General features: G+C 39.3%; 1 protein-coding gene across 1 annotated transcript in view; it reads left to right on the top strand.

Moving 5' to 3' along the window:
* Positions 1 to 5,221: 5,221 nt before the first annotated feature.
* The window catches only part of LOC104527027 (anoctamin-4-like), a gene marked incomplete at its 3' end in the record, with an annotated part of 184,869 nt that continues 174,878 nt past the window's right edge, over positions 5,222 to 15,212 (top strand). Inside the window, 4 exon segments of the mRNA XM_029085611.1 lie at positions 5,222 to 5,393; positions 5,830 to 5,957; positions 5,959 to 6,040; positions 8,924 to 9,160. Of these exon segments, the coding sequence (XP_028941444.1) occupies positions 5,222 to 5,393; positions 5,830 to 5,957; positions 5,959 to 6,040; positions 8,924 to 9,160 (619 nt within the window).

Genomic DNA, 15,212 nt, shown 5'->3' with positions numbered 1-15,212 from the left:
TTAAGTTCCACAGGTGCAAGTCAGTAATAAGAGATGAGAGTTCTAAGCTGAAAGCAGCTATTTTATATACCTGTTCTTTTGCTCATAATCATATGCCAAGAACTAGAAAACAATCCTTTGATTATTTTTTTTAAACAGTGAAAACTGCCTAAGACTCAGTAATTCAAGGCCAAAAGATGGAATACCCAGACAGAAATATGTATTTTTGGGATAGAAGTAAAAACATCAGGAGACACCTCCAGGGATGGTGACTCAGCCATCTCCCTAGGCAGCCCCTTCCAGTGCCTGAGAACCCTTTCAGTGAAGAATTTTTTCCTGACATCCAATCTGTACCTCCCTTGGAGCGACTTGAGGCCATTTCTTCATGTTCTATAACTAGTTACCTGGGAGAAAAGACACACCTGCCTTGCCTCAGCCTTTTTTCAGGTAGTTGTAGACAGTGATAAGTTCTGCCCTCAGCCTCCTTTTCTCCAGGCTAAACAACCCCAGTAACCTCAGTAACTCCTCGTAAGTCTTGTTCTCTAGATAAAATCATAGAATCGATTGATATTGTAACTTTAACCTTCCCTTAAAGGTACAAAAATAAGAAGGCTACTTAAAAAAAAAAAAAAAGTGTCTCAACACACTTTTGCCCCTCAATTTTAAAATGCTTAAACAGGTCAGATTACTTTCTAGGTTTTTACTCTTTAATATTTTTAAACCCTTGGAGTTATCACTACTGGGTTAAAGAACATGAAGGTAGAGCAGATCTCAATGAAAAGAGGGCAGAGGGGGGAAAAAAGTTGAAGACAATTGTTCAAAGTACATGAGAATTTATGCCAAGGCAGAATTTTTTTCTTTGCTTTAAATAGAATGTTAAATTTAAACTGATATTTAAATAATGTGTGATGATATTAGGTTATATATTTTAGGCAGCTGGCACTTTGCATCTGACTCTTAATTTCTGTTGATGGAATGTTTGAATTAGGGAGCTGCATTCATAACTTCCATTTAGTCCAGAGTGAGATTTCACAAATAGATTGTGATCAATGTTCTCATTTATTTTTTATCAAGGTCTGTAGCAAACCCAGTGTTATCCATTTGTCAGCACTTGCAGCAAGGCTGTTCTCTGAACACAGTTCTCCTTTTTCTGGATACGAAAACTTAGATAAATAGAGAGACCTGGGTGAATTTCATGCTGCTGTGAAGCCTAACCACTTATTCTCCACTTCCATAGTAAAAAGTAAAGCTTTTAGGATTTATTTAACTTTTATTCAGTCAGAATATCACAGTTATTGACGGGAAGAAAAGCTGTTAAGCTTGTGCATTTTAGTACTCTTACATGTCAAAGCATTTAAAGGTTTCTTCCTGCATGGGCTACAGAACACAGTAAGCCTTTCTCTTCTTGAACTACTTGTCTTTTCATTAAAATACTAATACCTTTTGCCAATAGTTTTTTTTAATTAATACAAATCACTTAAACATTTATTACCCCCTACTGGGAAAGAGGACAACTAATAACTCCTCATCTTGAATCATTTAGGTTCCAGATTCTCTGAATACTTCTTATAAGAGCCTGTCCTTCAGTGCTGTGGCCTGGCCTTACTTGGATGTCCCTAGCAAATATATGCCACATGTAAGAACATGACCAAGAGAAAATTGCTATAAAATTAGCAGAATGCTTTTTACTGTTAAACGCTTAAAAAAGACTTTGAACTGCAGGTGGAGTGATGATCAGACAAAGAATTAAAGAGCTATGTTCCTGCCTGGGCTCTAGCAAAATGCCTGGGTTTGTCCTTGGGACTATAGGTCAGTGAGGGGAAAAGTACTTGGGAGTAAGCAGGATTCAGAGGATATTTCATACTGCCTGCACTGCTGGAAACTTAAGTGGATTTTAGCTCCAGCATAGGAGAGGGGGTAAATGGCTTTTAGAGACTCTTAGGCAGCAATTTTGGTGTCTCAGTGAGATGTGTAGGATGTGAGTAAGAAGGAATTCATTAGGCTGCACATTAAGTATTTTCAGTGAAGATGTTTGTAATGATTGTTCTCCTGGGCTTTTTCTGCAGTGGGGATTTTTAATGAAGTTGCAGTCTGTAGTGTAGATATCAATTATTGTTGTAAATTGAATCTTTTTCACATGCAGTATGCTCAAAGTCTCCCCAGCCACTCCACTATGGTAGGCCTGTAGCATGGATTTGCAGTGCTCCTACCACATCTTGGGTAGTTAAATAGACTATAAAAAAAAAATGCACCCTGACAAACCCACCACTGATATAGCGGATAACTGTCACAGTCTTACTCTATAGCACTAACATGGAAAGACCCACCAAGGGCTCTCAATCAAGCTGAAGTCATCTGACAGATAACCAATGTGAGTTGATCAGCTGAACATCAAGGCTTTTGTTACTGACATAGATCCTTCTGTGTATAAGAAGAGCAGAAGTTTTTCTTGTTATTTTCTTCTAGATGTTTCCAAAACTGCTATTTACACTCTATCTTTCCATAAGAAGCAATATAAAAATCTTTAGGTAAGAAGACAAAGAACCCTTTTGCAGTTTTTGAACCCTTTGACTGTTCTAGCTCTGCCAGATGTTCTGCCCACTGCTCTACAGAGACCTGTAGAAACACCTTGTCCTTGATATTGTATTTTACCTTGAGCTGTATAGTTGGCCCATATGATTTTCATCATCTGCTTATGATTTGCACTCTGTCCTGATCTTGGTGCATCCCCTGTGCAGAGGAGGACAAGATGCAATGGTGGACACTGGTGCTGCTCCTTCTCACAGAACTGACAAATGCACTTGTGGAATCATTTATCTGCAATAAGCTCTTCAGTTCTTATTGAATCCAGCATAAACTGGAAGGAGACTGAATCAAAAAAAAGGATACTTGGGGTCATTGTTTACACTTCCCATCTTCAGGAAGCTAATTTAGCCATTTGAATTAGGTAGCTAATTAGGTAGCTAGTTCCTTTGTGCTGTATCTGTACTTAATGGAGACAGAGAAAAGCTCTTATCAAGAATGATTCACAGACCACAGTTGTGATCTTATTACAGATTACTCTGGAGCTGATCCTTGTTTTCTCCAAGGATCTCCATTTATTTTTCTCCATTTATTAGAGAAACTTATAGAGATCAGCCATCTACCTCGGCTAACTGAAGCTGGGCAGTGAGAATATACCCTTCTGCCATATGCCATATGGTCTGCTGCGTGTCTCTTCTGTGTTCAAACTCAAAACTCTGTCCTTGGATGTGCATATGTAGACTTGAAGTGAACCACAGGAAATCAGTCACACGTCAGAAGGTGCATGTGTCCAGGGTATACAATAATAATACTTTTTTATTTGTTTCTTAAATATAAGCATAAATGGCACTTGGATCTTTAGTAGAGGAAATGTAAATTGCCGTGTTTATTTTCTACCTAAAGTTTGTGTAAATTTCAGTTCTTGTCTATTCTAGATGTGAAGCAATTAATGACAACCATGGGAAATCTGTCTCACCCTTGAGGGCATGTACCCAAATGAAAGGCAGCTAAAGGGTAATTCCCTTTCCACGAACTGGAAAGGATAGAGTGATTGCCAAGATGGAAAAAAGAAACTAGTCAAGTGAAATCCCTTTTAACCTAACATGGTCAAGTTGTTCTTTGTATCTCGTTAGGTGTTAGTGAGTCAACAAGCTGACACCAGTATTTGAAAGCTGAGCAAGAAGATGTTAAGCTCAAAAGCTTGAACTAGGGCACATACAGATAGCATAAAGCTAAAAGCTGCTTTTCTGCTTAAGCTAAACTTTGAAAAAATCACACATATGCACTTTCAGTTTTATGCTGTGTGCAAATGTCAAATATGCCTAGCTGGAACAGAATTTCTTGAAAGTAATTATTGTAATCCCATTTGGCTATATATATCTATATATATACACCAGAAATATGCAAGACTAAAAAAATGCTGATATAGACTTATAAGGTTTTTTTATTTAAAGACTGGTACAGTTGGTCTGTTTACTGTTATTTTTGTTGTTGTGTTCCCTATATGTCATCTATTCCCAAAATGTATCTTTCCAGTGGAAAGAAATGCAAAGGTTATTCAGAACAAATTATTTCAAAGACCGAAACTAGATTAGGAAATGAGATGTTTCAACCCCTTTAACTGCTTAGAAGGGTCAGAAATATAGAGAACATTTTCCAGAGTAGGTATCCCTAGGAAGTATTTCAGGTCAGGTTTGTAAGCAAGCTGAGCAGGCAGCAAGGCAAGCTCTGCTCCCAGGCATGGTCCTCCTGTTCTGCTCCCCTTCCCCACATTGCAGAGCTTTAAATTCGCCTCCTGGGACAAAACTAGAGCTATTACTAAGCTGGAGGAGTTTTACCCCATGAGACAAGGGGTGTCCTGCCTTACCTGGTCCAGTGGTGACCAGCAGTGGCAGATCCTCCCCAGCATGCTGAGGTCTCACAGAAGAGGGGTTCAGTAGGATGGTCTGGGAAGGGTCTTTAGGATTTTCCAGCAAGCCTCAGGCTGAACACCCACAGCTGGGTTTCAGCTTTTGGAGGAAAGTGTCAGAGTGCGTGACTCAGGTGGTCATGGTCTCCTTCCCGTGGCCTCAGCAGAGGAGAGGAATCAGCTGGGGCCTGACCCTCTCCCTGCCCACCATGGCAGGCACTTGGCATCAGGTCCAGGGTTTTCTGCCTCCAGCCCTGAACAGGAGGTGAGATGGGAGAGCATCTCAGGTGGTAATGCAGTGCTAAAACTTGTCACCCGGGTCTCTTGGACTCAGCTTTGTTTGGTTGCAGTATGTAATATGTAAGAGCTTGCTCTCCATACATACACTTCTTTTTAAAGTACTAACTTTCATGTGGATGCATTTGGCCCATCCTGCAGCAGCCTTACATCCCCACGCGAGGTGGCTGTGTATGGTTATCCTTCACCACTATTGCTCAGAGAGGGTTTTGCACCAAGAAGGTGTTAGCTGAACAAACACTTCTGTATATCTGCAAATCTTCCCAAGTATGTTGTTGACTTTTCCCTCCCTCCTCTCTGAGGGAGTTTGGTTCCCTATGGAACAGCCCAGCTGGAGCAGTAGCCACACACACCACGTGAAGAGATGGTAACTCCTTCTCCAACTTGGCTGCAGGAGGGGAACGGTGTGCCTGATTGCTAGGATCAGGACTAGCTGGAGAAGTGAGAGAGGAGAGGAGGCACGGGAGGGGGTGTGGGGGGGAAAGTTTTAAATGACAAGACTGAGCTTATAGCATGTGGCCAGCATGTGCCATACAGGCTCCAGGAAGCAGCAGGAGCACGCGTGAGAGGTTCCGAATGGGGAGCAGCAGAGGGGAGAAGAGGTGCCACAGGAGGGGTCTGCAGGTGCACAGTGCACAGCTGATGGTTCGCTGTCACCCTGCAGCAAACTCAGCCTGGAGACCAGGTAGGTGCATGGACGGTACAGGGTATAAATTATTTTTTCATCTCTCTCGGATAGTTTTGGTTCATGATATTGCAGGGCAGGCTATTGAGTTATGTGGTTGGTGGATGGCATTACTGCATTTGTAGGGGAGGAGGAATATTAGGGGATTGTTTTTGAGGATTACTGCTTTAGGAAGATATACAAAATTTTAGGTTTTCAGGGAGAATTTTTGGGCACAGTGATATCTGTGAGAGAACAAGCCTGGGGGCAATCCAGGAACAGCAGAGAGAAAACTCAGAGATGCAAATCAATGGCTTCACAGAAAACTGCAGAGAGAAAAGGAAATACCTGTAATAATCAAGGGAATGCATAAAAAGTGGTTGTCTTATAGGAAAACCTGAGGGACCGGGGTAGCCAAGTTTGCATCTATTTTCAAGCTTTAAGATTTACTCCTCAGGGCATTGCATCTGCAAAGCTCTGAGGGACTATCAAGCCCCTTTCAGTCCTCTTCATTGGGAGAAACAGTTCCAGGATACACGATTTAATTTAATTTCCATATTGTTAATAAAGGGTGCATGTGCTTGTTCTTCCACAAAGTGTAGTTGTGTCTGCACACCTGGGAATAGCATTAAGCTTGCGGCAGGACCATTGTCCGCAGATTCAGAAGCGTACCTGTGTTCCCAGCCACAAACTCTGTTATGCCGCTAAGCAGCCTCCTTCAGCACGTCTCAGCAACCCTTTCCCTGCCCTGCTGTTGAGAAGCTGTGTTGAGAGCCAGTTACTGCTTTCCTTTGCTGTTATAATTATGAAACTCTTGGCACAACATAAAAAATATGTAATCGCTGCATTAGTTTCTTCTTCGGATACATTCTTCTGTTTCAGCTGTCGGTTTGCCGTCAGCTGGTAAAGCAAAGCAGTCAGTAACAGCCCGTGTATGTATCATGCAGTCAAGTGCATCTGTCCATACTGCTGCAAGATTAGCCAGTTCCTTGCCTTTTGCAATGATCCATGGTGTTGCATTTACCTTGGAAGATAAGTTTTTGAACTCTGACAACTTTTTCAAGCAGCTTTTTATTTTTTTTTTAAAGTGATATATCTTCAGAGTCCTTTTTTTAATGCTGTCTTAAAAAAAAAAAAGCTTTCTGAAACTTCATCAAGCACAAGAGAAACTACTGTTATGGCTTTGCAAATTAGTAATTTAAAACTATTACATTTGCTTTCCAAGTGTCTCAGCTTCTTATACACACACACACTCATATCTAGGTACACTTATATGTATCAACAATATATATGCATTTCTTTATGTATTACTTTTATTAGTCAATTATATTAATGTGGCTGCAGAAAGTGGTTATGGTGAAAGCTGTTGTTAACTGATGTGACTAATGAGATTAAACAAAGTAAAAAACTTGGAGAGCTTACCTTCACTCAAGAATTCTGAGTAGTTTTATTTGTAACCTTTCTATACTGTAGCTTAGTTTTTCAGTCTCAGAGTCTGTATGTCATATACTTACAGCTGCAGCGTATGCTCGCTTGCAGACAAAGCTCAAAATGAAGCTGAAAGCTTTAGTATAGGCAGAATGGCCTTGCTGTGGTGAACAGATAAATAAGACAACTAAGAGCCTCTTAGATGTGATATATCTGTGTCAGCTTTTTTCCCCAAAAATGATCAATTCCATGTACTTTCAGATGAGTTTAGGGAATGACTCTTTATTGGTAAAAGTGAACATCAATGTATACTGGAAATGATATTGGAGAAGGGAGTGACTGCAAGCCTATTTAAAAAATCTGAACACTAAGTAGGATGCTAGAAGTGCTTATGGATTTTTCATTATTATATCAACAGTTGAAAACAGTCATAAGTTTCACCTCCCGTATACACAAATATATATTAGGGCTCTCATTTTCCTGAGCATTCATGATAAAGCAGTTAAGCTTTATGGAATAAGCACAGGAAAATCAAGCAATCTTATGTTTCCAAAAAAGCATGAACTGAAGTTTGTGTAAAGAAAGGGATAGAAGTAGTGAGGATGGGGGCTTGTTGTTAAACATGGTGTCTACTGCAATGCTGGCTAGTATTGAGCAATGTTTTACTACAGTTCACTGAAATTTCTGCAGTGCTATCCAGCTCTTTATCTGGAGTTGGCACACTTGAGAGTCCTTGATGTATATATCTGTCTGGCTAGCAGTAGCTCAAATAACTCTTGATACACACAGGCTTATTTAAAGATGTTTATTTCCTAATTCTTAGAGGCTCCTCTTCTGAAAGATCTGTTCTGTTATTCCCTTGTAAGGGATCTACATTTAGACAACTGCCACTCTCTTCATATGCATTTGATTGATGCTCAGTTATAGTATGTGACAGAACTGTGTTTAGAGCAACTAAACTGTAATATTGTATCAGATTGCTCTTGCAGAACTTATGAGCCAGTAGTATGGCCTACGAGTTCCATTCAGGCATGCCCAACCTTTAAATACTTTGTTTTCTGTAGAAGAATTCATGACATGTTCATATCTGAAGTCAGAGTTAGTGCATCATATTTCAGTGCTTGATGCAGCAGCACTTGCAGTCTGAAGTGAGTGTTGCCATAAGTGCTTGAGGGTGCTTATAGGACCAGCACAGATTAGAAGCATTTCTCTGCATTTAAGAGTCCAGTTTTGTGGATGGGACATTTTGTATTTGGATGCTGCCAGTCTTGCAAATATCACAAACCTGAGACTTAAAAAGAAAACAAGATGGTCTGTGTTTTCCTTAAAAAGAATCCATCAAAGTAAGATAAGTGATATTACTTGCAGCAGAATGATCTCTACAGGGCAGCTCTCCTCCAGTCTTGTGGCATACTGTCATAAACCCTATTGGTTTTTGTCACAATGTCATATACAGTTGAGCTATTAGTAAGACAGAACATAAGTCTTCAGAAATAAAGAGTAATTTAATGAAAATCTGCAATAAATTAATAAAAATTCTAAGCTGTTGATTGACAGGTAAGAGATTTCTTAAGGACTATAGCACAAGAGCAGAGGATTGTATCCAGGCAGAGCCTGCATATCTAGCAGCAGAGCAGGATCTGAGGAGACAGTGGAGTGGCTCTGTCACCCAGTTCGTGGTTTCCACTGAGCGCTGAATCTCTCAGAGATCAGGCCTGTGGCAGCAAGATGTTGATTTAAAAAAACATCAACATTGGTCTTCCAGTCTTGCTGAGAAACCTCCAGGTTGTACGATGAGAGTGAGGACCCACAGACATCTCAGTGTAAGCAAAACCACAACAAACTGTGGATTTATATTGGAATTGTAATAGCTTATTTCATCTTAAATGCTGTCAGGAGTACAAGCAGAACACGTATTAAAAATATACTTTCAGAGCTACACTAGCATTTAACAGCACTACTGACAGTGGACAAAAATAAAATATGGCATTCCTTTTCAAGGGGCAGGCTAACTTAATGATCAAAACAGAAATTGGTATTACCTTATTATAGCTTCCTTCTCCAAAATTATAACCTGCTAGAGTAAAAGGGCACAGGTTTTAATTTCTGATGTTTGTTGTCAGGTTCTGATGCTGTTGGCCCTCTTGCAATCGGACTGCTTCGTTGGAAAAATCCATATGTGTATGGGAACCTTCACCTCCCTCTCACCTTCTCTGAAGATGCCTATGTTCCTGTATTTCAATATTTTGCTACACAAAATGACTTATCATATCCATTATCCTGCCCAGCTTCACTTTCTATCACTCCAGTGCCTTCTTACAGCAGTAGTAGTCAAGAAACTTTGAGTCAAGACTCTACAGGTAAGTAATTATTTCTTTTTTACATGGCAGACCTTATTTTTTTACATGTTGGAGCTTAGTTTAATCAGCAGTTCTAATGCTCAAGTTAAATAGCTGTTTCTGCCGCCAGACTGCTTTGACTGCTCTTAAGGAAGGATTAGACCACAGAAACTTCATGAAGGAATTTATGCTTCTGCCAAGTAATCATTATTCAAACAATTTGCCTCACAGTTTAAAAAGTATCAGAAACAAAGAGCGTCATGTTCTCAGCCCCAATAATATAATTAGTGTATGTTTGCTTTAAAACTGGTAGGCCAACTGTTTGATGAGAGTGGATCCATGGTAGCATATGGAGGCATTTGAGGATAGCATCTTCTCTTCTGTGCCTGTCCTAAAACTATATCATGGAGGACACCCTGTTCATCATGTATCCAAAATGCCACGAGCACCTGGCTAACCACAAAATAGGATGTACAAGGAACATCTGATTACATCTATGGGAACACACTTATGCTCCCACTCTGTTACAAAGCTTAGATCTATCAGAAGCTACCAGAGACAGCACCATATTGGTCAGTAATGTGATGCCTCCAGTATGGGGTGTGGAGGTCCTTCAGGGTTTGCAGGAAAGATAAAGAGCTGTGCTGTTAGGGCAAATCACTTGACCCATAGTCTTCTCCCATTTGTATCTGAGTCTTTGATCACAATGATGATAGGAAGTGGATCATGAGCTCAGTGATATTTTCCTGACTTGTGGATGAGGCCCTGATCTACATGTTTCCTAACTGAACCCCTATAAAAGGATTTTAACTCATCTTGCCTTTTCTGTGTTGCTAAGTGGAAGGGATGAGCAAGGTTCTGCCTAGGTGCCAGGTAGCAGAAAGCTATATACAGAGTGTGAGGACTTAATGGGTTCAGTATTGAAAGGGGTAATGCTGGAAAAGGGCTGGTCTAAATAACTAGGTTTTGAAATGTCTGTAATACTTGCTGACAACAGTGTCTGAATGTAATCTGTAATAAAAAGTATAATCAAATCTGTATATTACTGTTGTTTGTATTACTGCTTTTTTCATTGTAAGTATTGTAGGACATTAATGTAATTTAGCGTAACAGATACAGTCATTACTGCGAGTTGCCAAAAAATAATGGGCCTGAAATAAGCGACCTGTGGTGATGCTGAAATCCAAAAAAAACTGATTTCTTCCCTCCCAGAACATTTAAATCTAATGGCTCATCCTCCAGAGATGGCTGAAAGCTCATGGCAGCTGAAAATCCTGGGCTCCAGCACTTCTAGCACCATTCCTAATGCCTGCTCAGATGGTAACACTTGGAAAGCAGGAGTGTTAGGGCAAATGCTAAGCAATTCATACAAGGTTAAATGTTGTGACTTTCACATATCTATTTTTCTGCTTCCAATTAAGAGCCATGTAAACCTGCACTTCCTGCTCACAATCTGTGACTATATTCTGGGAGCTTAATTTCTATCACAGTTTATTTTACCACCTGTTTTAGTGATAGAAATACTATATCTGCTGTGAGATAATTAATATCTTTCCTATATGAGGAGGGACAACTCTGGTTTTAATTGTGAAGTTGTTTTGGGACAATGAGGTGGTAAATGAGCCATACTGTAAGGTTCACAGGCACATGCTACCTAAAGGTGATGTGTAGTAGTATAATAAAACTGTAATAAAGCTTGATAAGGAGCTGCTAGCTGTACAAAACAATTTCCCAATTCTAAAGCATGGCTGCATGTAGCCAAATGTGCCAATATAATATTACATTAGTAAGTCAAATACAAATACCCTAGTTTTGCTCTTAATTTAAGAAGTTACAGGGTCTTTGAAGAGATCAGTGAGTTGTTTATGAAAGTATTGCACTGTAAAGCAGCAGAGCAACATGCTAATTATTCTATAATTCCATAATTATTATATATATAATTCTCTATATATGTCTGAATTTCTATACCCGATGAAACAATTGATAATCCATGGAATTATGTTAAATCTAAATGTCTTCTGCAGCAGAGGTGAGGATACTGCATGTGAGTAGGGTGAAGTGTTTCTTATATACTGATTAAAAGTGCTTTACCCTGTTGCCTAGGGGTAGGAGGATGTTGTGTCAGCAGCTTCTCTGTAGGACTGGCTGTCATGTCTGCCGCACCAGGGATAACCCATATCACTGGGCCTTATTATAACATAAAGATTCCTCAAGTTTTTCAAACTTTATCAGTTTTCAGGGACTGTCTTGCCATGATTGAAAAGCTTGTGTAAAGCAAAGGTAACAGCTGTTCAGCAACATACAGAATATCTGTGGAAGCTCGGGCAAAAGTACTGCATCAGTTGAAACAGGGGAATTTCTGAAAAAACAGAGGGTAACTGAGATTGATTAATGAGGTAGCGTATATCTTAAGGTTATATCCAGGCTCATTTATGTCCAAGACTACTTGATCAGATCATTTACAGGTACTTGTTATGCAAGAGAATACCATGGCACAGGCTTGCTGTGCTGCTTCTCTCTTGTGAACTTACAACAAACTCTATAGCATTTTAATAACATTATCTTAAAAATTAAACTATGCTAAACCACCAATATACAATGCATACAATACGTACATTGTAGTTTCACAAGAATTCTTTTTTAACTGCTGATGGTGGGAACATTTCTGGCTTCTTCCTCTGAAGCAAGGTATTTTTTGGCCCTTGTAATAAACTGTGCTTGGCAATGTCTGAGCTGAGTTTCAGTGTTCAGAGCAAGAAGATAATGATGCTGAAAATAAAGTTTCAACAAAATAAATTTCTGTTTATTATGATATGTAGTATGAAAGAGGTAGAACTGCAGCTAGTAGTATTTGGAGAGCAGATCTTAGTGGGTGCTTTGCATCCTACTTGAAACATCAGTCTCAATTTAGTGCTTTTGTTGTTTTGCAGCATTCTGCAATGCTAGATAATTTACAGAGTAGTGTTGAATTTTGGCCTTGGATATAGGAGTATAGCTGACATCAGAAAAAATCAATTCCATAGAATCATAGAATGGTTTGGGTTGGAAGGGACCTTAAAGATCATCTAGTTCCAGCCCCCCTGCCATCAGCAGGGACACCTTCCACTAGACCAGGCTGCTCAAAGCCTCATCCAACCTGGCCTTGGACACTTCCAGGGAGGGGGCATCCACAATATTTCATGTAGTCTGGAAGGGAATTCTTGAACTTTTAATATCACTTGCAATTTGAAATAATGTTTTTTGAGAGGATTGCACTGGTTAATAAAAGCCATGCTTCTGTTGAGAAAACAGAAGGGACAAAACATGAGGAATTACCTGGAAATCTTGTGAGGGACTACCAAAGAGGAACTTAGTTTTGATAACTTTCATAACTACATACCAGTTTTTGAACTGAGTCCTGAAGAGTCCAGCTGATTAATTCTGTCTTATCATACAATCATTATCCAATGCTTGATTACATTGAATAATATATACCAGAATATTCAGAAGACACTGCTAGACAACACCAACTGGATTGAGCAGAATAGATTTGCACTAGGTAGAAATGAGTTGGGAGCTGAACAATACCTGTCAATTTCGTGTCATCTGCAAATTTTAAACAACTACAAAATATCATAGTTCATGAAAATATTGAATATAACAAGACCTCTATGGCTTCCTGAAATGTGTTCCCATTTTTACCAATAATAAATCAAATCTTTTCTTTCAACCTCTGTGACCTGAAATTAGTGCACCATCATCTAGTCTGTATTTCTGTTGTTTGTTCATTGCAGCGACCTGTCCTCTTGTACACTAGATCACCTGTTTTGAAAGCAATTCTATTGATTTGACATTAATTGTTCCTGACAAATCTGTTGGCTCTTTGTTATCATCTTATTTTCTTCAAGGTGTTTACAGAGTACTTGATTTATTGCTTGCTTACTAATTTGTCTCTTTTCAAATATTGATGTTAGGCTGACTGGACCGTAATTACCTAAAGTACTTTATTTGCCCTTCACCACTGTTAGGAGAATTTACTCCATCCTTACTTGAATGGAGTACTCATTAAAATGTGTTTAGGTTCCTAAATCCCAGTGAGGCAACTGAAATGTGAAGTAGGCACCTACAAGTCTTTGTTGGGTTTGTGCCTGATCCCTGGTGTGTGAATGTATGGAATAGAGTGATTTCAGGAGAACTTGTATGCCCAGCAGAGAAAGGGAAAATGCAGAGGACTTGAGTCAGCTGGACCCTCTGCAGGGATGCACCTGGATCTATCTTGTAGTTGATCAAAAACACACACTTCTGGAAAAAAATAATATTCTTATGATTGTGGTATACAACTTTTTGCAAACATAAGAAAATCTGAGAGAGTGTTCCAGCTTCATTGCTCAGTCTGGAAGTCCGGCTGCAGCTCTAGTGTCCTGTTTGTTTACATAAATTCCTGTGACTTCACCATTTTATTTTGCTGGTGTTACTATAGCATCAAACCTTTTCCCCTTGTTTTCACATCAAAAGATGTAGTTTCACAGTAATGCTGCCACCTGCTGTGAATGCTCTACTTGATATAGACAAAAGTCAAATTAATTTGTTATATAGGTAAATGCACACTGAAATGCACACTTAAATGGATTCTTTTGTTCTGCAGCTTCCATAATTTTTTTTTTTTTGACAGAGCTGTCTTGTCTCAGGCAGTTTTTAAGGCCTGTTTTAAATCACATAATAACAGTAAAAAGCTATATAAACAATTTGTGACACTGACTACATTAATCACATAATAACAGTAAAAAGCTATATAAAGAAACAATTTGTGACACTGACTACATCTTAGTGTAGTGTAGGACTCCAATCAAATTTATTTGATAAGATAGATTGAAAGGAAGTGAATACAATAGATCTAATGTTAGCTGAATTTCATAAAAGGAATAGTATTGCCTGCCTAGGAATTTATTTGTTCTCCTGGAGAAAAATGAGATGGAAAAATTGTAATGTGAATAAGGAGATGATTGAGGGGGACATGACAACAATCTTGGGAGGTGGAATACTGAAAGGGAGGAAGATTAATAGTGGAGTTTCCCCAGTACTGGTTTGGAAACAAGGTTAATATTTTTATGGATGACTTCTGCCTGGAAAGGAGGAGTGCATTGATGAGATATACTGATGAGTCTAAACTGGGAGACACCATCACTACAGAGGAGACTCTGATTGTCATGTAGGAAGAAACAGATGGCTTTTGGAAACAGAATAAGGGAAAAGTGATAAAATACAATAGTGCAGGTTTCAAGCCTGTGCCTAACAGGACTTTTTTTTTTTTTTTTTTTTTCTTTTTTTTTTTTTAAATTTCTTTCTCCCCCCCCTGTGAGTCCTCAGCTGGAAATGGTAGAGGAAGATAAATGCAGCTACTAATCAGGATTGTGCTGCAGCTGTGAAAAAGCAAATGGAAACCTGAGATGCCTCAGGTGAATATTTGCCACAGAGGGAGAAATTAAAGTTGTTTATCCAAACTGACTGCTGGATAGAGCTGTATTGGAGCTTAAGCAGAGAAGAACTACCAGAACAATATGGCAGAGGAGTGCTCATCTTATAAGAGGAGAGTAAAAATGTTTGCTGTGTTTAGACTAGCAAAACAAAAGCTCTTTAAACAAGGCAAACCAAGACAGCAGGTTTGTGTTTCTGATCACTTAATTATTTAATGTTTATTAAGGTTGGGAAATGCTTGTTCTTCAGAACCAGCTATCTGATCCATTCACTTATCCTAATCAGCAGCCTTCAGAGTTTAGTGACCCTGGAGATGCAACTCTTGGTGTTAGCACTTAGAGTTAACGGGTTCCAGTTGCAAATCTTAGTTTGAACGGCTCATAAACTGCCTGACTCCTGGAGACCACGTACAAAAGTGAAAGCCACAAGATGGTGCTGACACTCCTTTGCATGGTTAGAAAACACTAACCAAGCTGCAGAGCAACATGCAGCGGCTCGGGTGTATCTGGACAAAATTTCCATGGTGCTTGGTGCGTATTAACCTGTTAACAGGCAATAAAGTCAGAGTCTGAGTTCGGTCTAGAGTTTGTAGTTACGCATGGATTTCTGTTAAGGAGTC

The sequence above is a fragment of the Antrostomus carolinensis genome, unplaced genomic scaffold (assembly GCF_000700745.2).
Source record: "Antrostomus carolinensis isolate BGI_N321 unplaced genomic scaffold, ASM70074v2 scaffold1426, whole genome shotgun sequence".
In the NCBI taxonomy this organism is placed as follows: domain Eukaryota; kingdom Metazoa; phylum Chordata; class Aves; order Caprimulgiformes; family Caprimulgidae; genus Antrostomus; species Antrostomus carolinensis.
This window is presented reverse-complemented; position numbering and strand designations above follow the sequence as displayed.